Source organism: Liolophura sinensis, chromosome 12, assembly GCF_032854445.1.
Source record: "Liolophura sinensis isolate JHLJ2023 chromosome 12, CUHK_Ljap_v2, whole genome shotgun sequence".
Classification (NCBI taxonomy): Eukaryota; Metazoa; Mollusca; class Polyplacophora; order Chitonida; family Chitonidae; genus Liolophura; species Liolophura sinensis.
The window spans coordinates 11,207,857-11,234,416 of NC_088306.1; the positions used below are offsets into that span (position 1 = coordinate 11,207,857).

Sequence of the window (26,560 nt, forward strand, 5' to 3'; positions counted from 1 at the left end):
GCACGCATTGCATCTACTTTTCTTTCACTTTCCCAGCATACCGATCAAATCACTAAGCTTTATCACCATAATTTGTACATATTAAAAGCTTAATTTTAATTTAATTACAGCCAATACACGCATGACCACTTCGGCTTGCCACGGATGCAGCCATTGGAGATCAAAGTTGACCACTCATCGCTACGCGTATAGTTTTGAAAGCAATTCAGTTTTTATCGAAAAATTTGAGTATTTGCACCTTAAAAACATCGAAATGAGTTTTTTTTAATCACAATAATCAGTTTTCAACTGAATTTTACCACCAAATACTGGGTCTAAAATCGATATGTATGAATCCCTGGACATATCCACAAATCTACTGGAGTTAAACCTTTATGAAGCATTAAGCATGCTTTACATTTCAGTTCCACACTTGAAGGTTAGTATAGTCATAAATCTATTTGTAAAAAATAAGGAGTCTTAACTGTTCACAAATTACCGCTAGACAGGAAAAATCAACTTATGCCCGAAGGGCAACCATTTAAAAATCCTACATGCCCATGGGCAACCGTGACGGTTAAAACCACTTGCCCTGAAGCAATTTAACATGCCTGGGGGCATAGATGTACATGTACCTCATAAGCATGTATCTTATATGCAGTCACCGTTTGTTACATATTCAAGGCTTTCACACAACAAACAAACAATACAAATACATTAATAGTGATTCCTACAAGTTGGAATAGCTGTTTTTCCATAATCACACTGCAAAGCTTTGCTGCAAGTTTCATCGCCTTGAGAGACATTGTCATACATTTCTAACCCGTGATGTACATATAACATAACGAGATACATGGATAACAACTTCTCCCATATATACAGGTATATTTATTGATTTATTTCACTGCTGGGTTTAAACACAACATTTATACCATGGTTATATGGATGCCGGAAACTGGAAGCCCAAGGATAAGGGTAAAATGTAACCAGAATTATCAGCTACATGTATAAGTAACGGAACAGCTAAGCTTTTACCCAGAGAGAAAACAACTGTCTTCCATAAGGTCACCATTTGCCTACAGGTCTGTTCTATTAGGTCACGCTGCCCTAAGCTTTCCCTGAGCACGTGTTACATCTATAATCAATACAATCTATACTTACTCTAATCTTGTGGATAAATGTACATATATATATATATATCCGTAAAAATGAAGTTCAAAATAGATTCTAATGCAACCCATTAAACTTATATGTCACTTAACAACAAGGCCTTGTTGTATCCCTCCAGGATACACCTGCCAGATCACACGGCAGGAAATAAGACAAGTAAACATGCACAAAAAAAATAAATATTAAGTACCAATGATGGCCGTAGAGCACTTACTTTTGTAGACAACATCTTTCTGTTTATCGTCTAACTCCAAAGACCTGTGGAATATGAAGAAAGATATGAATATGTTTGATTTAATTTAAAAGATGTAATCTACATGTGCATGCATATAACAATTGGATTTGGAAACAGTCGGGAGAGACAGTTAATACCACATACTGTAACTGTTTATTCACGTACATTCTGAAGGCATTATTCTGTGTAGACAGATAAAATTACACTTTTTGACTGAAGCCCTGAAACTGGCCAATGCAACCAATGTAAGATTTGTCTCCAAAATCAACTTAAAAATGTGCATAAATTGCACTGAAAGTTACTCTTTCATAAGCCATTAGACACTCTCAGTATTCCATGCTACTGGTTTCTAGTTTTATTATGATGAAATGAAATCTCAGTACTGAAACAGAAAGGTGTGCTGACAAACCTTTTCCATGGACATGTTTATTTCTGTTGTTTACAGGGAATCTGTTGTTGAATGCTATACTCAAGTCTTCACTTGTATTCAGGATTTCAGTTTTATGAGTCTTAGATTAACTGACTAGTGCACAATATCCCCCCCCCCCCCTGACCCCCTACAACCAAGGTCCAGCAGTTGTTTCAGTTCCACACATACACACAGATGTATAATGTATCCCAAATGTTTAGTACTTCCACTGATGTTACAAGATGTCAAAATAAAACACAATACTGAACAGTGATACCACTTATGGTGCCTGACACGCCAGGTCACATCTGTTTTGGGAGACAATCTGTCACGGAGAAACACTCAAACCCATCTGTACAAGTAGATGACTCATACACACAGTCCAATTATACCAAGAGCACATTCTTCTCAGTCCTACATGTTCTTTATTCGTGATGTGGAGAAATATACACATAAAATCTAAAATTAATCATTATTTTCAACACTTATAAGTTAAAATTTTAAAAGCAGGTTTCATCCGATTTTCTTTATTTACTTTTTCCACCATACTCAAGAATATTTCACTTATACGATGGTGGCCAGCATTACGATGGGAGGAAACTGGGCTATGGGAAACCCACGGTCATCCGCAGGTTGCTGGCAGGCCTTCCCACGCACCCAATGGGATAATGTTCTACTGACAAACTGTTCTACACAGATAATGTCCTGCAGGGAAACTGTCCCACCAGGATACTGTCCTAAGGGGATAATGTGCTACTGGGATAATGCCCTACCAGGACAATGTGGACTGAGATCAAATGACCATATTAACCAAGAGCATCCCCCCCCTGCACCCCCCCCCCCCCCCGCACCCCCCCCCTTGCCCCGGAAAACTTTACAACCTTAACCTATGTAACCATAGCTAAATGAGAAGGACCTGGCACTGGCTAAAAAGGAGGGGTGGTGAAATTCTGTAAAAGCTTGCTTTCTGTATTGCCACATTAAAAGGGATTACAGACAGCTGTGTGTTGTGCCCCTGTTGTTTACCAGCTGGGCTGGGAGAGAAGAGCTCACCCAGTCACAACACACACACACATGTACACAAGTTGGAGGCTCTGTTCATTTAAGTCCAGGGGCTGCTTGCACAAAGGTGTCAAAAGCCTAAGATGACTAAAGCACGGTGGTCATATATATGTACAGCACACAATCTTTACATAGATGAATATTTGTTTCGTGGCATGCCCAGACTAAAGTATGTTCGCTTTTTACGGAAGTCCACATGCAAGGTTAATCACTTAAGTACTACTCTACTTCGAGAATATTAATTATTCAGTTATTGGTATGATGGTGGTAAGGGTTTATTTATAATTTATTTCATTGTTACAGAAAAGCTGAAAGCAGAATATCAACAATCTGATCACACCTGATCTCCCACTGCCACCCCTGTGTCAATCTTCCACCAATGACCTATCATTACTTCCCACTTCTACCTCCTTCACCTTACTCCACAATTTATCTTCTCAGGATAAACACCTGTTACCATTTTTTATACAAAGCATCAGCTGGGGTGTAACAGAATCCTAAACTATACTATACAGTTTTATATTAGCTTTGTCACGATGTGGTTGAAAGTGAAAGTGAAAGCACATGAAATTTTCATAAATGAAGGCACATGAAATTCTCATAAATGCAGAACCCAGTTCTGCAGGGATGACCTCTTGAACCTAATATTAAAATATGTATGTGTGGCCCACACAAAATTCACTGTTTGCAGGATGAGAAATGAATAGCCTTTCATGTCTAAGCAGATCAACCGGCTGAGCATGCCCGTACCTGTACATGTACCTGTACTGCATTACAAGGGTGGCTCTTCTACATGCAATAAAACTTGACGTAATAAAATCTCAATCAGCATCACATGATCATATATGCACAAGAGATGCTGACTCACTGTGACAGTAAAGCTTATCAAGAAATATGTTCACTCACTGTGACTGTAATGCTGTGTCAAGGAAGATGTTCACTTGCTGTGACTGTAATGCTTATCAAGAAAGATGTTGACTCACTGTGACTGTAATGCTTATCAAGAAAAATGTTGACTCACTGTGACTGTAATGCTTACAAAGAAAAATGTTGACTCACTGTGACTGTAATGCTTATCAAGAAAGATGTTGACTCACTGTGACTGTAGTGCTTATCAAGAAAGATGTTGACTCACTGTGACTGTAATGCTTATCAAGAAAGATGTTGACTCACTGTGACTGTAATGCTTATCAAGAAAGATGACTCACTGTGACTGTAATGCTTATCAAGAAAGATGTTGCACCATTTACACTCACACAGTAAAGATAAATAAAAATCAGATTATGATTTCAACAAAAGACTTCAGGATCTGAAGGGTTGGTAAGTCAAGAGATGCACTAGATTCTTTTCATTTCATGTTGATGCAACACAGATCGATAAAAGCCTATGGACTAAAAAAAATAATAAAAAAAAACCCAGGAGGAATTATAAGAACTGAGCACTTCTAATTTAACAGGATCTGAAATTATGCACTTGTGCATTTGTACATGTATTATTTAAGAATCACTCAAATTTTGATAAAAGTAATTATTTATTCATTTACTTCACTGCTGTTTTATGCCTAGTATTATGGTGGGAGGGAGCTGGGCAGAGCCTGGACTTCAACCCACAGTGACTACATTGGTGAGAGGCTCATGGGTCATTGTGCTGTGATACCACCTTAACCACCTGGGCCACTTAAGCCTTCCCCAATTCATGTACCACTTTTTTCCTTAATGTAAAATGTCCCTACTCTAAAATTAATAACAGATTTCAACCTGAACTAGAGCCCAAGGGCTGTGAAATGGGTCTATTGCTCCTCTTCTAATTTTTCACAGTAAGAAAAAACTTTTTGTCAGCCGTATCTCTCCACACCCTATTGTTGCAAAAAACATAAGAAAAAACACAAAGACTGACTATAAATGAACAAGAGCACAGCGGAAGGCTCAATGCTAAAACGTTTTAGCACAAAAATGCTGAATACCTGTACTGTAAGGCACTATAAAAAATAACATACAATTGGTCATCAATTAGTCTAAATTATCATCCATGAATTTTACCATGAGATTATATTCATCCATTGTTTCAATATTATGACAAGGAAGGAAGACTGTTCAGGTTTTCTCGCTTTTTAAAACAAATCCTCATCTGTCAGCATGGTAACTCATTTAAGTGTATCGAAATTAAAGAACATACATGTAACTGATAAGAAGTCATCTCAAGTTCGAGTGCTATCCGCCATCTCAAACAAATTTGTTTCAAATTTGAACTGTGAGTTCATCAAGACTAAGGCCACACCCACGAGTCAAAAACTAAAGGCTTTCGAAGTTACGCCTAATACAAACAATGTTAGTTCGCAATAACTATTAATTTATGTACAATTGTTCATGTAAACTTTTAACATGTAAATTTAACAATCAAAGTCAGGTCCAACAATCACATCAGTGCTGCACAGCGATTGGCTAACGGTGAGGACATCAAAATGAGTTTGAAAAACAAACACACACACTCGCAGCTAGCTTATCTGTCCAACTTTTTTTCGATCTTTTTCAGAATTACTTCCAAATGTTCACAACATAGCAATTGTAATTAAGAGCCCATCCACAAAATTCTGTTTAAAACTTTGCATAATAAACTAATATAACTATTGGGCGAGGACCCAAGGGGTCAGGGTCAAATGGCACATATCCCATCTGATAAATATCACATTACCAGTATCGGTATTCTGCTGCTATTTCCACCGTTTTCATGACTACCTAAGAGCTCCATAGCCGCAAACTAAGCCTAAATATAATAAGGAGCTCTTAAATGCACACATGTAGGTAACTTTACAAGATCAAGTAAATCTTTTCGCTATGTAGGCCCTACGCTATCCCTCTTTTGTGAAAGACAGTGAAGAAAACATCATGAAAGGAAGCTAATATTTGACCATAAACACATGGTCAATTTTGTTATGCACACTGACACGGCGCACTTGGGTGAAACTAGTTCGGCAATTTGTTCACATTTCTTCATGCCTCTATAACTGGCCTCTGGCGATTCTCACCAACAGACCCATAATAAACTTTTGAAACACAAAGTTCAAACATAGACACAACGTATGCTTAAAGTGGAGATTTTCAGCCAAAAGATCCCTGTCAAATCAAATCAGATTTCCTGTATTTACCAAGAATAGCTCAAATTATTGTCTTTCAGCAAAAGTAAATCTTGTCCAGTCTGTACTATTTGTAGTGTGAAAATGAATGTAAAGTTTGAAAAATTTCAAAAAATGTACACATATGTGTCTGATATTTTTTGAAAGATAATTAATGCGCTGATGCCAAAAATCTCTACACACAAAGAAAATCTTCAGTATGACCCCTTTAAAATTCACCATCGGCAATCCAACTGCACATACCGTTTGTAGCTGGCTACAGCCTGTGCAGTTTGACCACACGCCTCATGGATCTGTCCCATCAACTTGTGAGCCTGAGGAAGATTTTCTCTTATACTTAGAAAGCCAGCCAGATACCTGTGGAATGGAAAACCAAAATGTAAGTAATAATCACAAAGTGAATTATTTTTTCTACATATCAATATTTGCGATGTTTGTATGTTACAGTTAAAAGTAGGCAAACAGTTGACCACTGTGGAAGGAAAATTTTACCACTAAGGCAACAAAGTTAGAAGAAGATTGTACGACGGGTGGTACAGATTTCAGGGGTCACTGGAATCAGGTAACACCCTATCAGAGGCTTGAAACAGGCACTATTATCCAAATGAAAAAGGGCTGGAACCTTTGCCACGAAGTCCAAAATTTTCTTGCACACCAAAAATGATGGGATGGAAGAGGACACATTATCCTCTTTAGGTTATTTGCCTTAGATTATATGGCACACTGACTCATCACAAAAACATGAATAACAGAGCCGGACATGAATAACAGAACCAGACATGAATAACAGAACCGGACATGAATAACAGAGCTGGACATGAATAACAGAGCCGGACATGAATAACAGAACCGGATATGAATAACAAAGCATGTAATGGGAACCCATCAAACGCAAGGTAGTGGCACCTGAATGTCATTTTATCGACATCAAACATTCGTTTCCCCAGCCCATCGTGATGATTTCACTGTAAAGGCAGGACAAAATTAGAGTAGAAACCAATACGCTGTATTGTAGATATTGCGCTACAATGCTTCAATGTTGACGTAAAAACAGCTCATGGTACTGCTGTACACTAGCACCGCTTACTGCCTTCCCACTTAAATTTATGTAGAACGAAGAGAAGTGCTTAATCTCACCTTCTTGCGATTTCATATTCTTTCGCCTCATAATATAACTTTGCAATCTGATATCCCCGTGCATTTCTCTGGAATAGAAAGTTTCAATGGCAAAAATGTAAAAGATATACATGGGTTTCAACAAATTGCTTGAAAACTGATACCCAAAATAACTTCAAAGACAAGTACCCTGACAGACACCAATTTTAACAGCTACATGACTGCAGATGAAAATTGGTTCAAACATATAATTCATCACAGTGCACCACAGAGTTTTTACACTGCAACCGTTTCACCTGTCAGAGTTATTCTACGTATTGCCATGAGTCACTATGGACCTTGTCACAAGGACTAGTACATATCGTTAGATAATATGGCTACAGATCAGAGAATACATCTCTGTATGACCATCATGCTGCATTTAAAAAAAAGACAACAACCATTAAGTCATATAAGAAGAGGGATGGAAACATACCAAATGGTATTTTTTTTTTGACATTCCTGGTAACTACATGTACAAATCAACTATAATAAGGTGGGTTCATTTGTATGCCGCACACAAAGGTTAACATACAAAACAGGGTTCGGGTTACACAATGGTAAACAGACACAGGTTATAGAAAAATAACTCGCACCTAAGAGCATAACATGATAACATGGCGGCGCTTTTCATTGCCTTAGTATGCGCGATTTTTGCTTACTTAGACATACGATATCTCAGTTGTGCAACACCATGAAAATAAAAAGTTACGTTTTTTTTAAACTTTATTGATGAATATAAACACTTGGTCTAGTGTTGCCTTTTCTTTTGAAATAGCATATCGTTAGCCTGATCACTTTAGGGTTATGCTACACATAACCCAGAATATGTACATGTACTCATGATGTGATGTAGGTTAGACTTCAAGATGGTGGTCACTTTAGCCTGTTGTGAGACGTCAGGGACGTTATGTACATCTCGATGAGTTCAGTGTGCTATTTCAAAATTCTGACATTCATCGCAACACACCCAAGCCCATAGCCGCCTATCAAAATAATCGCCGCACGTTTCGGCACTCCAACTCGATGAGACCGATCTCAATGAAGTCTGATCCATCTAAAGGGACCAAGTGTGCTATTTCAAAATTCTGACATTCATCATAACACACCACTTCCATATCTGCCTATCAAAATAATCGCTGCACATTTCGGCACTCCAACTCGATGAGACCGATCTCAATGAAGTCTAGTCCATCTAGGATTCAGTGTGCTTTTTTACTATTCTGGCAATAATTGTAAGACTGAGTCCACCAACATTCCCATCTCCTTCCAACTTACGGAAATCCAAATCACATCCTCTGTGCATTTATATGTAATTTTCCACAGGAATCTATCCATTGCTCTTTGCAAGAACATCTTCAATCTTCATAATTCAAACCAAAAAGGCATAAAAAAGAACATGTATTTAAATGCAGGCAAGTTTAGGTACTGTCAGCACGGACTTCATTGAAACTGGCTGCACTGAGTTGGAGTGCACAGATGTGTGGCGATTTGTCTGAGAGGTAGAGATGGACTCTGTGTTATGCTGAATGTCAGAATTTTAAAATACCACATCTAGATGGACTAATTCAAGTTGACGTTGACGTCACACAATCTTACCTGCAATAAAAATTAAAGTTCTTTTTTATGCCTTTTTGGATTGAATTAAGAAGGTTGAAGCTGTTTTTGCAGTTGGCAATGGAAACATAATAGTTTTCTCAGGGATTCAAACCCAGAAGAAGGTTATGTGACACTTCAAAATGGCTGTCAACAGCAAGACACTCAGTACGGCCTAAGTTCTAGCAGTCAATGTGACCGCAACGCTGCAAGTTAATTAGCTTCATTGGTGAGGATAGTAAATTAAGTGGACAGTACTAGAGATTCCACCATATAAATGTGCAGAGGAGGTGAGATTGATTGCCATAAGTGGGAAAGAAATGAGAGTTGGAAATCCGCGCCATGTCTGTAAAGAGGCGGCTATGGACTCGGTGTTACAATGAATGTCAGGATATTAAAATAGCACATTGAGCCTGTATAAATCAACGAGTGTAAACAAGTGTTGTTTTCACCTCTTTTTCGTCCTTGATCCTCGCCAACACACTGGAGACGTGACGATCGACGTCTTGCTTAGTCCTGTACATCATCACCGGTCGTAATTAAGATTCTTTGATCAACATTTGTTATTTTCGTTTTCACGTGATAAGAAACCGGCGACGCATTTAATTTTCCGCCGTAATTTTCAACCGAAAAGCGGCATGTGTGTGCTGTTACGACTTAGATGTTAAGGGACCACATCCAAATTTCCGAAAGCTTACTAAGCGGTATTAGGCGTAAAACATCGTTCCTCAAATAATAATGGCGTAAAAACAAAGTTGGGATTAGTATAAATAAGATAAAGGCAGAAAGAGAAATGTCAATAATGACCTTTTTCCTATTTAATTTACACACTGAATCAAAAACTTAAATAAGCCAATTTACATATTGGCCAGTATTAACCTAAAAGTTGTCCGTTTCCTTAACAACAGTGCCAGGAAGTGTTTGAGTAGCAAAAAATTATGAATATCATATGTAAATCCTTTTACAGTGTAACTGAAATGAACAACCGTGTATAAGCTAACGAATTGACATTTCTTGTACTGACAGTGTACATGTATTGACCTAATATATAATCTGACATACATAAATTCGTAAATCTTCATCTGTTATGTGTCTGTTCACAAAATTGCTTTACTAACATTCATAGCTTCATTATTTTACTTAATGATGTGTACCATGGAACCTGTATAGGCCTACATGCCTTTATACCATTTCAGGATAGGACTTGGTATCCATGCAGATTGCGTAAAATGTAAAGTTAAGGGTCTGTTTCGTCTCTTTGAACTCCAGATGGCTTGATCCGTGGTCCAGTCTTTGGTGAGGTGGTGGTGGTTAAGATATACTTTGAAATATGCTTTGCGGTACATATTATACAGCCCATTAGATAGAAATGTCGCAAACCTCTAACTGGGCCGTTTTCTGGCATTTCTTCCCAAATAATGAGGGATTATTTCATTGGTTTAGAAGAGCGAATGGTGGAGTGGAAGTTTTGTGTTCTAAGGTGGATTGTATGATCATTCAACCATTTTTTATGTGTCCTTGCAGAAAGCATGCTATGTTATTAATAAAACTATGCTACTGTGGAGAGATGCCTGAACTGGTTCTGTAGTATTAACATTTTCTTTCAAAAAGTGTGACAACTTCCTGTGTCCAATCACGAACGAGCTTTCATTCTCGATTCGTCCCAGCTGCAGAAAACATCACAAATATGGCCGAGACAAACACGGTGTAGCCTTACTTGACCAACAGTTTCCTAATATTTAACAGGTTTTTGTTCGCTTCAAGAAAGAATTTCTCGCGCAGAGGAAGGAATCAGGCAGACATTTCCTGCTAGGTGCTTCTGAGATTTGAGTAAGAACCTTGAGAAACTGAAATAGGGAACGCAGAAAGGGTACGGCGACTTGAAAGATCATACAAAAACAGGCCGGGGTCTAAAATACCATTAAATGACCCTGGCCGAATTGAGAGCATTTCATTTTGCAATAGTTCCCTTACTCCTGTAAAAGAGCACACGAAATAGCTAATGGCTGAACCGCAGCATGCATACACAGAAAAGAAAGTTAAGTTTTACTGATACTTGATACAGTTATGTAACTAAAGAGTTAAATAAGAAAGGCGTTCTTGTTAACAGATAAATGTATTTAACTCAAACATAGTGCCCCAGTATTGAAGATATAAACTTCAAGAAAAGGGCAGATAGTTTGACACAGCTGAGAACTGCATAGCAGGCCATCAACAAGATGAACTTGACAAACGGAAGATAGTTTGTGTGAGCACTGAATCCGTATGTGAATACTATACTATGGAAGTGGACCCTCCAACTACAAGTGCATCTTCTAATGGCAACAGCAATTTGAAGCGCTCCAATAGCGCGCCTATGATAAATGTGTTGGCTGCTACACATGTTGAACCAAGGTAAGCATATGTATGGAAATAATTAAACAGTTACAGGTCACAACTCAGGGAAATCATTTCTGAAAATATGCTATTAAATATTCACTATTTGCTGTCACTTTTGATTTGAAATATTCTATGCAGCCTTTATGTGGTAGTGTGTAGTATGTAAATATGTGTACATCTCAAAGGTATGGATACACTTGACTCAAACATTCAAACCTCACCACTTAAGATATAATTTTGGTACATTTTCAAATAATTCACAATAATAGTCTCTCTCCCCACCCCACCCCACTCAACTTCCATGTTTTTGACTGACGGGCCTTGGTGAAAATAAGTGTTCAGCGATGCTTGTGGGGCCAATTTTGCAGTTCAACCACTGAAAACCACTTTAAAAAACGGAAAGGGCAAGCTTCCTGATGAGGTTTATGATGGGTAAACAAGTAATGTTATGATGTGGCCCAAGTCTGGATATAATGTAAAGTTGCTGTGGGACATAATGACAAATCTGACAGCTATTCACATTATTAAAAAAAGTTACAATCAGAATGTTATTTACATTACAGTTTTGGCCTGTTACAGACAATTGGCCCCTGTCAAAGTACTATTTGGTGCAGGACATTGTCTATGTACTCCTGCTTATTTCCAGGCTTGTGGTCATATGCTTTATCTTCATGTACATCTAGGAGTAATAAAACGTCATTAGTAATTCCCACCTAACATGTATCTTTATAAACTCACTTCCATAAGCAGACTTTTTACCTTGCGTGTGCTGTCCTGAGGATGGGGCCTTCCCTGGCTCAGTTGGTTAGCGCACTAGCGCAGCATAATGACCCAGGAGCCTCTCACCAATGCCGTCGCTGTGAGTTCAAGTCCAGCTCATGCTGGCTTCCTCTCCGGCCATATGTAGGAAGGTCTGACAGCAACTTGCGGATAGTCGTGGGTTTCCCCCGGGCTCTGCCTGGTTTCCACCCACCATAATGCTGGCCACTGTCGTATAAGTGAAATTCTTGAGTACGGCGTAAAACACTAATCAAATAAATAAATAAATAAGTTCTGAGGGTGTTTTTGCCTGTATTCTCGACAGTAAACATCCCTCAGTTTTGTCAGTATTCTTCAGGTTAGCTGAGCCTTGTGTGTTTATCAAGATGTATACAGGTATTGTAGGTCACACAAGTACGTGGGTAGGTCTGCCAGTAACCTCTGGATGTTGTGGGTTTTCTCCTGGCTCTGCATGGTTTCCTCCCACCTTAAGGCTGGCCATCATCTTACAAGTGAAATATTCTGGAGTATGGCGTACAGCACAAATCAAATAAATGTATTTCACCTACAATTTGGTATTTGAAAAAACACTTTCAGAAGCACTTAAAAGCCATAAAATGAACCATGCAAATCATGCAAAATGCCTCACTTGAAAACTGCTGAATTTTATGTGAAATACAGTAATTCTTGAAAAAGTTGACTTGGCTTTGTTCTCTCCATTTGTAACTACCATATCTGTTTCTAACTTGACAGCTCCAGTTTGTTCCGGTCCTCGGAATCCTCTAGACTGAGAAGATTCAGTTCAAGCTCTGCTTCTCTTAATTTACAAGCCTCAGTAAGACTTTTTCTATGTAGTTATGGGCCCATTGTATTTTCTCATGTGTCTGTTTTGGTGTTTTTATGATAGATGTACATTGATATAATAATGCATTTCATGAAAGATGGAAATGAAAACAAATATTGTGTGGCTAAAAATGGTCTCTAAATTACATGGTTATATTGATGGACATATATATAGTAGTTCTTGACAAATGAGTGTTCTTTCACATGTATAGTATATTCATGTAATTGAATGTAAATGCACAGTTTCGGACAATTGTCTGATCAGCCAAATAAATCTATACCCGTCTGTTTGTCCATCTTTAGACTCCGGTGAAAATTCCTGACCGAGTGAATCAGATCAAACATGAAGAAAGTCACATTACCCACAGGGAGACAGCCCACGAACGGTCAGTTTTACAAGAAGAGTAGATTTTTTACAGTAAAGCGATTTTCTATGATTAAATGAAGGCAGGTGAGAGTGCCAAGCTTTGTCATTGTTTTCTCAAAAAGTTTCATTCTGGCAAAGAGATTTAAAGTGTTAAAGTTTAGACTTCTGGCTGTTGACCAATGTTGTACAGTAAGATTACAGTTAATGATCGAGATTTTCGAACAAATTTCTGTTTTGTTTTTAGTTGCAAATAAAGGTTCTAAAATGTGACTTAAAATTCTGTAGGTGCAGTTTCAGTCAAGTGTAAGTAAGTGAATAAGTAAGTAAGCCAAATCATAGTCACTTTGTCCTTGTCCTGCTGCTTTTTTCCTGGCTTATACAGGTGAAAGTTTTGAACTTGCATAAACAGATCTCCGATTGTCTTAAAAACACTCTAAAGTTTTTCTCATCCCAAGATCATAGGCCATATGAGTCAGCAAGGTCAAACATACAAAACTAAGTTAAATGACCATAAATTTCGTCCATGACTAACTTGCCCATTTTTCTGGATTGTGAGAGTTCACTTGAATTTAGAAAGGTGTTTCGAGGTTTGCTTGGAACATGGGATGATATTCTGTTGGAAAAATGTAAGTGTCAGCACCAAAAATAATATTTTCTGACGTTTATTTGCCCCTAAAAGTGAACTTTTCGGGAATAAATTGAGGGTTATTTAGGGTAATTATATATGGATGTATGTATATGTTTCGTAATATTCGGTGAAGCATTTGTGATTCTTTTGTAAACACAAATGTGCTCTGCTAAACTGAGTTACCATGATGAAGAACACAAGAAGTTAAGAATTGATCAGTGCTTATTGGAAGGTAGGTCTGAGATCTGTTTCATTCTTCCCAGCTTAGCTTTCAGAAATACAGATCTGTACTCTTCCATTTACTAACATGAAACTTGGTCATCCCGCATTCTCTGTCCTCAGCTTTTCAAAGCTGTATGCTATGAAAACATGTTCCCTGTAATCCTTCAGTAGTTCTTACTTCATATCACATAGTTATTCGGGAATAATAAAGACCATAATGTCACAATTAGCATAAATGTATCTTACGTCGGTGACAAGGCAGACTTCACTGACAGCCATTTTCAATTTGAATTGGCAGCACTCGGCATCCGAAAAAAAATAAACAAGTAGAATGATTTGATTGAAACCAATGAGATGTACACCATCTAAAGGGTGATTGAGAAATTGTGTGGAAGTCTTAACTTTAATTTGTGCATTGATAATGAACAGAAATGATCTATTATCAATTATATTGTGAAAAAAGATGGTTTTTAATTTTTGGAAGAGCAGCAGAGTTCACCCCCCCCTCCCCTCCCCCCCCCCCCAGCAACCATGTCATGTGTTTTGAAAATGGTGGCTTGCTAAGTTCTGACACTGACCGCTTGGATGAATTCGGAATTACTTTAAGATCACAGGACACCCCTTTTTGTGGTCTACAATGTTGGCACTTTGGAGACAGAACAGATGACAAGACCGAGTTCCAGGTTAGTGAATGGAAGGGTTCAGAGGGGTTAATGTAGAAGCTAAGCTGGGAACGTGGCTATCTGATATCAGAGCTAATCGGAAGGCAAGTGTTCTGATATTGAGAGGTGGTGTTTGTGTGATTTGTAAAGTTGTTTTGTGTTGTTTTACTCGCAGCGAGATACAGTCCACCATGCAGATGTCTAATTCCTGGGAATCTTTCTCTCTGGTATGTTATGGTATACATGTATTTGATTGGCACTATTTTGATGTATTTATTTGATTGGTGTTTTGCGCAGTACTCAAGAATATTTCACTTATACGACGGCAGCCAGCAATATCATGGGAGGAAACCAGGCACAGCCTGGGGGAAACCCACAACCATCCGCAGGCTGCCGGCAGACCTTCCCCACATACGGCCAGAGAGGAAGCCAGCTTGATCTGGACTTAAACTTACAGCGACCGCATTGGTGAGAGGCTCCTGGGTCATTACGCTGCGCTGCGTTAGCGCACTAACCAACTGAGCCACGGAGGCACTATTTTTTTTATTCTTGCTACCAACATATTTGCAATAAAATAGTTCCATATTCAGCTTTTCCCAACTTCAGAGAAACAGGCATGTGTAAAGACAACAGAAATTTAACATACATGCATGGCAAGCTTGAATGGATGCTTTACATGACCATTTCTGCCTGTTTGGTTGGCTGTATATTTTTAAAAAGTCTCATGATACAGTAGGACCTTTCTTATCTTTGGTAACAAAATTGAATTGAGTGAAGAAGGAACTTCAGTGAATGTAAAACTTTTGTTGTTGTTGCAGGAGCCAATGGTTACGGACCAGAGGAGACCCCGTTCATTTAGCGAGTCCTTGCACATCTTTACATCACCCTCATTGTCGTGTTCCTCCCCGTCTCCTACCCGACTCGTTAAGGTGAGGCAGCGTTAATTAATGTGACCCTTTCTGCCAAAGGATACATGTATTATTTTGGGATTGACGTCCAAAATTGTGTGCCAACAGTTTGTAAAACAATGATATGTCAAAAACATAGCAATCAGTTTGAAAAACATTGTCAAAATCTGTATCTGCTGTTTCTGGTGTAAGTTTGTAAAAGGTGTCAAAAATGGGGAAAAATTTGATTAATTGAACACACATTATACAAAAGCAGAGAATCGTGAACTTAATTCATGAACACGGTTAGAGTGCTGTAAGATGACATTTTTGTCTGAGGAAAATTTTGGTTCAAAGCCTTTCACATTGGTGATAATTCCAATCACACTAGATTCCTAGTTGCCGCCATTATACCACCCACATCGGAACTGGTTATTTGTTTTTTTGCCAGGAATTGTCACTAAAGGTACAAGTATCATAAAGGATAGTGGAAATAATGGCAATGAGAAATGGAGCTTGTTCTGTCGCCTGCACAGAATTTTCAAAAGTATTCAGATTAAAAACAAGGAATCAAGTGTCATTGACCTTATACGTAATGATATTTAGGTCCACAAAAACATATATATATGCAGTAAACACCTGGCTGTGGGATCATGCAGCAATCTGCAGACTTAAGTCAAAGTTTCAAATCACTTTAAAGTTGTAATAAATTTTCTCATGTAACAAGATCAGAATATTGCTTAACAATGTAAATTCTGGGTAAGTTATTGTAAAACAAATTTCGGCTAAAATATTGGAAAGGAACATACCAAGTTTAATGATTAGTGAAATTTTGTCGTAAGTCTAAGATCGCTTCATGATCTCAGGGCCAGGATATAAGATTTTAGTCATCGTTAAAGTGGTCAGCTTATCACTCCCACGCTTTTGGCAGACTTCTATCATTCCATAAGAATTCAACGCTCAAGTGTGGTGTGCTGTAGAATTGTTGTCGTGAATGCAGTGCAGATAGAACTCTTACATCATTTATCCAGGCTGTGTTTATCTGCACAGTTATACAGGTATAATGTTCTTGCATGTGAATTTTAACCTCTACATTCTCTACAAACACTTTTCCGGTTCCGTGTACTTTTGACCTGAAAAACGTTTTTTCAGCTCCCACCAATTTCTGCTATGGGAACCGATTTACCTGTAATAATTTTTGTATTAGTGGCATTACATCAAATTAATTTTGGTGTTTTGGTGTTTCTTACAGATGTAATTATCATTTACTTTATAAAGTAAAAATTACCATAATCCTTCAACCTAATGTGTTGATCCGAACCTAAAATACATGAACCATCACTAAGTGATTGAGGTAGCTGACTGCAAAAATAAGGGAGAGAACTGCGTACTCTAAACTCTGTCACTTTCTCCTCTACCTGAAGAGTGTGATGCAGCATGTGTTAAATACAACCTGCACAACAGCCTTGCAATCAAACGAATCTCAGAATCCGAATTTCATGTGAATCACAACTTCCCGGGTCAAGGACCTTGATTGGCTATCTGTCCTACAGGTAATTCCTCGGCTGTGCTACTTCCTGTTCATCGTGGCAAATAGCATTGCAGTCTTGCTGTACACAGAGAGATTGAAAAAGGTCCATTTTTAATAAGACCACCCGTGGCAACAAAGTACAAGCGCCTAGTGGCATTTTAACCACAATTTGAAGGCTCACAACTCAAGTCTTCCGACAATTAACTATGTTTAATGTTTATTAAGCAGCACAGGGGTCACTTTCACAAAACAAAAAAGTTATACTTCTCATAACTTTTTTTGTAAAAGACGTCTGGGTTATAATGCCATATGGCGACGTCATGTACAAGAAAAGTTACGAAAAAATGATTTACAAAGTTTTGTAAAAGTGGCACCTGAGTAGACAAGCCTTTTTTTGTGGGAAATGAATTTCCATCAATTTTTAACCTGGGAACCAACAGAGAATCGTGAATTCTGAAACCCTCCTGCCTGTTACAACCCTCCTTACTGTTACAACCCTCCTGCCTGTTACAACCCTCCTGACTGTTACAATCCTCTTGACTGCTGCAACCCTCTTGACTGCTACAACCCTCCTGACTGAAAGTTGCGCCAGAACCAGTGAGATCTGGATTTAAACACGCAACCTCAAGGACGTGACAACAACAGCAGAGAGCCAACTCTTTAACCAAGGTCTGTTAAGCATTGTTTCTCGTTAGTGTTTATGTGTTTGCTGTGTGTGCTATAGACATCTGTACAGAGATTTACATACTGGTATGTCTGTTATAAGCTGTGATTTTACTTGTGTTTGTGTTTCAGCAATGTTTCTCCCCCGCCATGCAGATGCCGGTGAAGAACAACACCTTTACTCCTAGTCCTAGTCCCAGCCCTACCCGCACTACTTTCAGGAGGTAAGAGTTCACTCCCCTTTCTTAGCACTCTCCTTATTTGTGTACACAGCACATATATGTACATGTATGTCTGTCCTTGATACTATTGTCACATGTTCAACTTCAGACTTCAAAGGTCACCATCGGTGACAGTTTCTTCTGACTCCTCCATTGGTGAAAATGTTTAATATTTTGAAGTCTTTAGAGTGTTGACCTGGACAATAATTGAGGTCATCCAGTATGGTTTAAAGGTGTCAGATGTATCACATTCCGTTTATATTATTGTTAAAGAAGATGAAAGTAGATAAAATACCACCATCAGTCATTTTTACAATTGAGGTTATCTAGATTTGCACGAAACAGAGTCATCTTTGTGATGACCTGGGCTCTCTTCAAGGTCATAATTTTTTTTTTTTTGTTTTTTTTTGTTTTGAGCTCTTAAATACTAGTGAATGATAAAATATTTTGATGTCTGTTCTCTGTTGTGGCAACTGTAGTACATGTAGCACGCAGCCTGAAATCTGAATATGATTGAGGAATTGTCCCCATGCGCTTAACTCCCGCATTCTGTGGCTGACTTGCGATTCAGATTTCAAAATTATTCAATAAAATTAGGAAAGACAAGAACTAAAGTGCACATATATGCATGTATCTGTGTTTTTGTAATGACTGCCGTATTCGTTACAGATGTCTGAGTCCCATTGCAACAAGACCAGCAAGTCATTTGGGCAAGAGAAAATGTAAGATATGTTTAAAAGCAATACCCTCTTGAACCTGTAGCTCTTTATTTATAGAATTTACTGCAACAAATCATGTGCTACATTTATTCATAAGATCAGAGCCCCTTGCACAAAGTGATACTGTGCTATGTTGATCGTGTAACCACCATGATGACGCATGTTAAAAACATACATTGTCATGGTATTCACAATTAACTGAGCCTAGTTCTGCTTTGGGCAAAGAGGCCCCAAGGCTTCTTGCCACCTACTCACTTAGATTAGGTGAACATGTACCAGGGCAACATACATGTAGGCCTGTAATATGTTGAAATGGTAGTTATAATCAACATAGCATATGATGGGTTTGTGGAGTGAGGCCTTTATCCGTAAGATCTGCTTGATCAGGAAAACATGTCAGCTATTTTGATGTTATGATACACAAAGATGCTCAAGATGAATAGCTTCTAATGTCAAGATGAATAGCTTCTAATGTCAAGATGAATAGCTTCTAATGTCAAAGTTGAACAGAATGATTTGTGAGAAAAGTAAAATTTGGAATGTGAAACAGATTCCTATGCTGAAATCTGTGTGTTGTGATATCTAGCGGTGTGTTGATGTTGTAGTTGAAGGTGACAGTGCAGAAAGCTATCTGAGTCCACCAAAGAGATTTAACTCTGGCCCAAACACCCCAGACAAGACTGGTGTGCTAGCACAGCCTTTAGCTCACAGGTGAGTCCAATGTTTGCTCTGGGGATTTTTCTTTCCCAGACTAAGGATTTCACCTATTATGCAAAACGACATTCTGTATTCTGATTTGCATTAAAAAATTACGGAATGAATGCTTTTAGTTTAGCGTCGTACTTAACAATTTTTCAGTTGTGTGATGACGAGGAGTCATATTGTGTACATATATTGTGGCTTCTTGTGGCAGGGTGAGCCTCTACTGAAATGTCATGACGAAGACACCAGAGTTGACATCCTGCCCGGTCACATAATAACCCTTGGCCAACTAGTCATGTTTTCTTGTTCTAACCTCTCAGTGCTGAGTGCCAAGCCAAGCAACAACAAGTCATATTTTTAAAGTCATTGGTATGACCCTACCAGGACTTGATCCCGGGTCTCGCAACTTCGGGGCGGATGTTCTAACCAATAGGGCACCCAAGTGGCTCAGTATGGCATTAACCAAGAATCAAATGAATCAAGAAATCAGTGGCTTCTCCATTAACGTGTGTATACCTGGAATTCGATTGCTTTCATATCTTGCTTTTTGTCACTGTTTTTGTGAGGCAGTTGGTAGGAATCATCTTGAAACTGAATCATGGAAAGTTTCCTTTGACTGAATCTCTCTCAGCAAAAATATGTCTGAAACCGGCTTTTGCTGCTATGTTTTCTACTGGAAAATGTTTCATGGTAGGCCCAACCTCAAATCAGTTTGACATGTGAGAAATTTGTCCATTAAGTAAAAAGAAGGTTTGAACTTTTTTATGCCTAAATTGAAATATTGAATATTGTAGGAGAACATAACATCACTAATGGTTAACCTGATGGAATTTTGACATTGAACAACCTCCAGGCAAAAACGTTCAACAATTCCAGTATAACATGGTTATGTGAAAAGTGTTAGTAGAACCTTAACGAACACCTTCTACCTGTTATTCTGTTCCAGTGTCTCGCTCAGCAGTGTGGAGAGTGGTAGTCCTGACCAGACGGTGCCACATGGCTCCTCCATGGCTGTTGACACTGTGCACATAGTGCGCAAGTCTCACTGTTTCGGGTTCACACCAGTGCGCGAACCTTCCACAGAAATGCAGACAACGGACTCGGAAACCTCGGACATCATAGAAATGTCGGACGGCCACGAGGTGACATCATCGTCGACATTGGTTTCCGCATCTGGTGATCAGACGTCGTCGAGTTTTCCGCACATCAAACAGACTCAGGTGTGAGAGTGGTTGATGGAACTATACCTGTTTGAGGCTAGAAAGTTTGGTACACTGTTTTTTTTTTTATGCTGGTCAGTGCTGGGGACACGACGGTTTGCAGATAGAACCAGTTTGCTTGTCCATGATCATCCCGATGATGAATGAATTTGTCCTTGAAGAAAACCTTTGACCTTTTGATGTTTATGTACTAGGAAAAGTGGCTCATTGGTGAGCTACTGAAGCTTTGGAGTGCATGCATTATGCTCACTTGTGATAGCATTTTTCTCAATGGTGATTTTTGGGAAAACTTTTTACCCACTGGCAGAGACTCACACGTTTTGGGTTAAACTCACTGGTGAGTTTTGGGAGTGTGTTCATCTCACTGGTGAGTTTGGGAGAGCCTTTGGCACACTGCCTGTGATCAGGTGTCGGATAAGTTTTTTCACTCAGTTATTTGAAGAAAACATTGGACATGAGTTGGAGTACAGAGAAAGTGCGCAGCTTACAAAATTGTCAGTATGGTACAAGGCTCATGTCAGAGTCTACAAGATAACAACTTATCATTTCTTTATATAGAAACCATGAAGTATCTGATTGTCTGGCAAACAATGCGGGAAAATGTTCTGTCCAAATTTTGTCAAGAAAACATACATGTATATGCTCACTTTACACATTGTTGAGAAAGCATGTTGTGGCTGATCAGTTTGTGAGAAGGACATGTGCTCACTTGTACATTTTGTTGAGAAGGCACTCACCTGGCACCACAGTGCGTCGAGGAATCTAGTGCTCATTGGTCAGTGTTTGAAGAAATAAAAATGGCTCAAGCAGGTAATAATAAAACATGGCTGTACATAAAAACTCTACAAAGATACATAATGTGTTGTGTTCTGGACTGTTGTTTGAACCCAGTGCTGTCCACTCTCGCTGAAAAAAACGATGTCTTGTATATATACATGTATAAGAGATTAAGTGCCAGTAGATTTTTCAATACTGCAGCTCTTTTCAGTCCCTGCTGTGGCTGAAAGCTCTATTTATGTTATCTGTTTATTCCAATGTACATAGTGTCCGGAGCATGTCAAATCAAGAATAGGTTTTCCATGCAGCATTTGGATGGTAGGGTTGTACTGTTGTTATACAAGTACATGTGTATAAGGGCAAGGGCTGATTGCACACAGGGATTAACATTAACTCTGTAAAGCTCAAGGTAAATCACTGAGATTGTGATCGTAAATCTGATTTACAACATTTTTGCCCCCCGATCTTGCAAGAAATCATTTTAAATCTACGACAAAATTAAAAAATTACAGTCTGCTGGAATTTGCTGTAAATATTTGAAATTTTCCCAAAAGTACAAATACTTGCCTTATTAGAACTGCTGGTTAGTAATTTTCGACTCTGTTTGCTTGGGTGTGCAATTTAATGGTCTCAAGTGGTTAGTGTGCTAACACGGCATAGTGATTCCGGAGCCTTTCAACAATGCGATCACTGTGAGTTCAATTCCAGTTCATGCCAGCAAAACCTGTGAATGGATGTGGGTTTCCCCCGGGCTGTGCCCCATTCCCCCCCCCCCCCCCCCCCCATAATCTGCCTGCAGTCATATCAGTGAAAAATTCTTGAGTACTGTGTAAAACTCCAGTTAAACAAATAAATTGTCTCAGAAACGTGTGATGGGACTTTTTCTGTTTCCTGTTAGGTGCTGAATCATTATGATGAAGAACTCTTTCGAAAATGAAGGCAAGGATAAGTTCTATGTAGCACATTGTCCACTTGTGAAAACTACTATTATGCAAAAAAATTAAGCATCAATTTTGGCTTATGGTCAGTACTTTGTAATTCCTTCATGCAAGTAGCATAAGTATTCTTTTTAAGAAATAATGTTCACGTCAGGGTAGTCTAGCGGTAGTTTTACATCACATCTTCGTCCATTTAGCGTAGGTCTTTTTGGGGCCCGTTGTTCATAAGTGTATTAAATGGTTAGCCAGGCTCAAATCATTATGCCAATCTTGGCCTAATACAAAACTTAAATGTCACTTTAGTCCAGATTAAAGTTAGTATTGGACTTTTTGAACTGCTTTTGAACAACTGGGACCCTGAACAAACATCTGATTACAGTGTAGACCTACTAGACATTTTACACAGTTTAATTAATTGCTTTATTAGTGTTTTCTGATTTCTTTTTAGGGGTAGCCCTTATCCACTACATGGATTGAACTGCTATTGTGATGATGTCGTGTAAAAGACAGTAAGGTGAAAATATAAAATAGGGGTGTTAACATGCGTTGTATGATAAAAGTCTCAGATTTCATTGGCAACAAGATTGTACATGTTTCTGTAATTCTGAGCGGTCTGTATTGATTTAAATGACTTAAAATTTTGTCCAAAAAAGTGCATTTTCACAGGCAAATAAATGTCATGAAATATTACTTTTAGAGCTGAAAACTACATTTCTGTAGTAGGATATCACTCTGCCTTCCATGCAAACAAACCTCAAAATACCATTTTACGGCCAGTAGAACTTTTCCAAATCAGGCAAAATGTGCAGCTTAGGCTTGGGAAAACATTTAGGTCATCCAGCATCTCTGCATTTGCATCTGATTCATTTAAATTGTGCTTTGAATGGTTAAAATTGTGCTTTCATTTGCTGTTATTGTGCTTTCACTGGTTGAAATTGTGCTTTCACTAATTGAAAATGTGCTTTCACTGGTTGAAAATGTGCTTGCAGTTCAAATACCAGGTTTGGAGAGTCTTCCGTTAGCAAAACATGTTCTTTGAGCTTTACATCTCTTACAGTGTGTACAGCCAACATTTACGCACAATTTGTTTTTTTTTGTTTTACCTGTACATTGTCACTAGTGTGAAGCTTGCAGTGAAACTGGGAAAGCACGTACTGTGTTTGGAAAAATAAGGTATCAGTTATTTGGTATTGGTAATTATCATATGACATATGATTGACGCAGATGAACTAAGTTTCTGTGTGAAGCTACTATGGCGAAAAGAAAGAAACTAGTATTGCTTTTTTCTGATTCATTACTCTTTTTGTATATCTCTGTAAAGTTGTAATTATTTACTGTACACTCTGTCTTACATGTTCTTGATCGCATACCTCAAATTCTCTTGGCAAATGACAGAATGGCCCATGGGGCCTGTGTACTTAAAGCATTCTATATCACCTACCAGTAGTAACCTTATGTCAAAGATGTATATTTCAAGTAGGTGTTAAACAGTTTGACCGATGCCTCCATGCCTCAATTTGAATGCCTCAGCATGTATTTGCTGAACAAGTCAGATGATGTGTAGCTCGAACTGTGCGATGTGGTTGAAGGGGCAGAGCACAGTTACCAGATGTATATTCTTGTCAAACATCTAACCTACTTATATATGTGGTGCCTTCTTGTTACCTGAAAGTGAAAGAAAAAGTACTGAATTTTACATGTGTACAACACAAATACATGGAGGCAGGCCGGGTTTACATGGCTGGGGACATATTGGAATAATGCTCCTACATGTATATCAATGCATATATTAATACTGCTCCAAAATGGCTGATGTGTTTATCGTAATTCTAGGTTACAACAATATAACTGTTTTTCATGATGTAGGTATTCATATGATAAACAATATAAGGCCAAAATTATTTTTTTTTCTTGAATGTTCTATTACATCCCATTGATGCCATTGATTGAATGTTCAACCCATTTTGTGGATGACCATTTTTGAGCTGGCATATTTTTGAACCAATCATATCTTCTCTCATGTTACTAAAAGTAGATATAAAGCAGGTTAGAATTTGTCATACATATGAAACCAATAACACCAGGTAATAAGTAGCGTAGTCTTTCACTGATTTAGATCCTGGGTTCAAATCCAGCTTTTGACTGATGTTACTGACAAGATTTTCATGTACCGGTACTCCAGTTTTTCGAATAGTCTCATAATAAAGCCTGCTATCTTTTAAGTTATTTATAGAATGATTGAATTCTGGTAATTACATTCAAAGTCGTCCTCTCATTAGGTTACAGATTCATCGAAGAAATGTTGTAGCTACATTGACATTGTACATCAATGAATTTAGTAACTAGCGAGCGATTAATAATGTGTATTTATGTGTGCAGCTCCCTCTTTTATGGCAACATTTACCGTATTCCATGTCTACAGTTAAAATATCAGCATGGCCATGAGTTTTCCCTGTGCTTTGCCCAGTTTCCTCTCTGTGCTTTTCCAGGTTTCCTCCCTGTGCTTTGCCAGGTTTCCTTCCTGTGCTTTGCCAGGTTTCCTCCCACCATAATGTTTGTGGCCGTTGTATAAGTGTGTAAATTTTCCTAAGTACGGTGTAAAACACCAATCAAGTAAAACTCAATAAATAAAATCAGCATATTTATCCAAGGAAGACATAAGATGAACAGAGTGAAGTCCTTGTATTATCAGATGAATAGTACCCTCTCGTCTTAATGGCACAACTACAAGTTGAGCTGCATGATCCTACTGGTTTATGATGTTCTGACAAGAGTGCCTAGTGTTTTTTCATCGACATGTCACAGAAATGTAAATAAGTTGGGAGAAACGTATGTCCGATAATATACCAGTGATTGTGATGTATATATATTTTTGATCTGTACAAATATAAATACATGTGTAAATGTTGTGATCTGTAAATTATGTGTCTGTGTTATCTTTTATATCTAATTGTTATGAAAGAGAAAGAGACCTAATGTTTAAAAAAAAAAAAGATGACAATAAATGCCTAATTACAGCAGCAAGAGGTTGAGACATCTGGAAAACACACTCAGCAAATATAAGATAACATTTTTTAGATTAATTCTGACAGTGAGACGTCTGAACTGGAAACTACTAGAAATAATAACTGGAACTCAAAGTTTCAGGTCTATAGCAACACAGGGATTCAAAATCAAAAGTAATAAAACATTTCGTGTAATATTGAACCATCATACATGTATATGCAACATCAAGCAGTCATGTAGCATACAGTAGCCATGATCTAAGAGGGTTTTCCAGGATCTGAGAGGGCTCTCCAGGCTCTGAGAAAGTTCTCCAGGATCTGAGAGGGTTTTCCAAGATCTGGAAGGGTTATAAGGGCTGAGAAGATTTTCCAGGATCTGATTGGGCTCTCCAGGCTCTCAGAGAGTTCTCCGGGATCTAGGAGGGTTCTTTGGGATCTGGAAGGGTTTTAAGGGCTCTGAGAGGGTTTTCCAGGATCTGAGAGGGTTCTCCAGGATCTGAGAGGGTTTTAAGGGATCTGAGGGCTCTCCTGGCTTTGAGAGGGTTTCCCAAGATCTGAGAGGGTTTCCCAAGATCTGAGAGGGTTTCCCAAGATCTGAGAGGGTTTGCCAGGATCTGAGAGGGTTTTAAGGGATCTGAGGGCTCTCCAGGCTCTGAGAGGGTTCTCCGGGATCTGAGAAGTTTCTCCAGGATCTGAGAGGGTTCTCCAGGGTGAGAACAGGTATAATTTTATATTCTGAGATTGAGAAAATATACGTCTTTCAGAGTTCATTTCTTTGGAGTTCAATGATATATCACTTCTAAAATTGCCTGCTTATTTATTTATTTATTTATTTATTTAATTGGTGTTTTACGCCATACTCAAGAATATTTCACTCATGGGAGAGAGGAAACTGGGAAGATCGAAAATTATTCTACCACTGGGTGTCATTCCACCATGTAGGAAAGACAAACAGAAAACAATCTGAAGACATGACGGGGTGGGGGCGGGGTTGTCAGGGTCAGCTTTGGATTAAAGTTGGAATCCCAACACTGCTTAATTTTACTGAGCATTGAATTTAATGGACAAGCTACCCTGACTCCATCTCACATACTAACCACGAGTGCCCAAAGTCTCCATCAAATAATTTTAACAACCGATATTTAGTTTTCATTGATTTAAACATATTTAGATGTTCTACTACCAATCTTCATGATTAAAAATAAATGTAATTTACCTTCTGGGCAGTTGTACATTGGGCAAACCTTGGGACATTATGATAAAGCCTGTGTGAAGTACTGTTCAAGGGAGATCACTCT

The 26,560-nt window shown here is 38.4% G+C and overlaps 2 protein-coding genes across 2 annotated transcripts in view; one reads left to right on the plus strand and one right to left on the minus strand.

Annotated features, from left to right (window-relative positions):
• Window positions 1-9,343, minus strand: part of LOC135479688 (E3 SUMO-protein ligase RanBP2-like) — a 62,041-nt gene extending 52,698 nt beyond the window's left edge. Inside the window, exons 1-4 of the mRNA XM_064759591.1 lie at window positions 9,192-9,343; window positions 7,126-7,193; window positions 6,232-6,345; window positions 1,364-1,407 (exon numbers count right to left, since the gene is read on the minus strand). Coding sequence (XP_064615661.1) covers window positions 1,364-1,407; window positions 6,232-6,345; window positions 7,126-7,193; window positions 9,192-9,266 — 301 coding nt within the window. The 5' untranslated portion in view covers window positions 9,267-9,343. The remainder of the gene's footprint in view (window positions 1-1,363; window positions 1,408-6,231; window positions 6,346-7,125; window positions 7,194-9,191) is intronic.
• A 1,092-nt stretch (window positions 9,344-10,435) lies between these two features.
• LOC135479180 (P2R1A-PPP2R2A-interacting phosphatase regulator 1-like) lies at window positions 10,436-25,177 on the plus strand. Its single transcript, XM_064758955.1, has 9 exons — window positions 10,436-11,133; window positions 12,631-12,712; window positions 13,024-13,106; window positions 14,775-14,826; window positions 15,418-15,528; window positions 17,813-17,904; window positions 18,571-18,623; window positions 19,226-19,331; window positions 20,269-25,177. Exons 1-9 carry the CDS (start codon window positions 11,021-11,023, stop codon window positions 20,546-20,548), a joined length of 972 nt encoding a protein of 323 aa, XP_064615025.1. The 5' UTR covers window positions 10,436-11,020; the 3' UTR covers window positions 20,549-25,177.
• The last annotated feature ends 1,383 nt before the right edge of the window (window positions 25,178-26,560 follow it).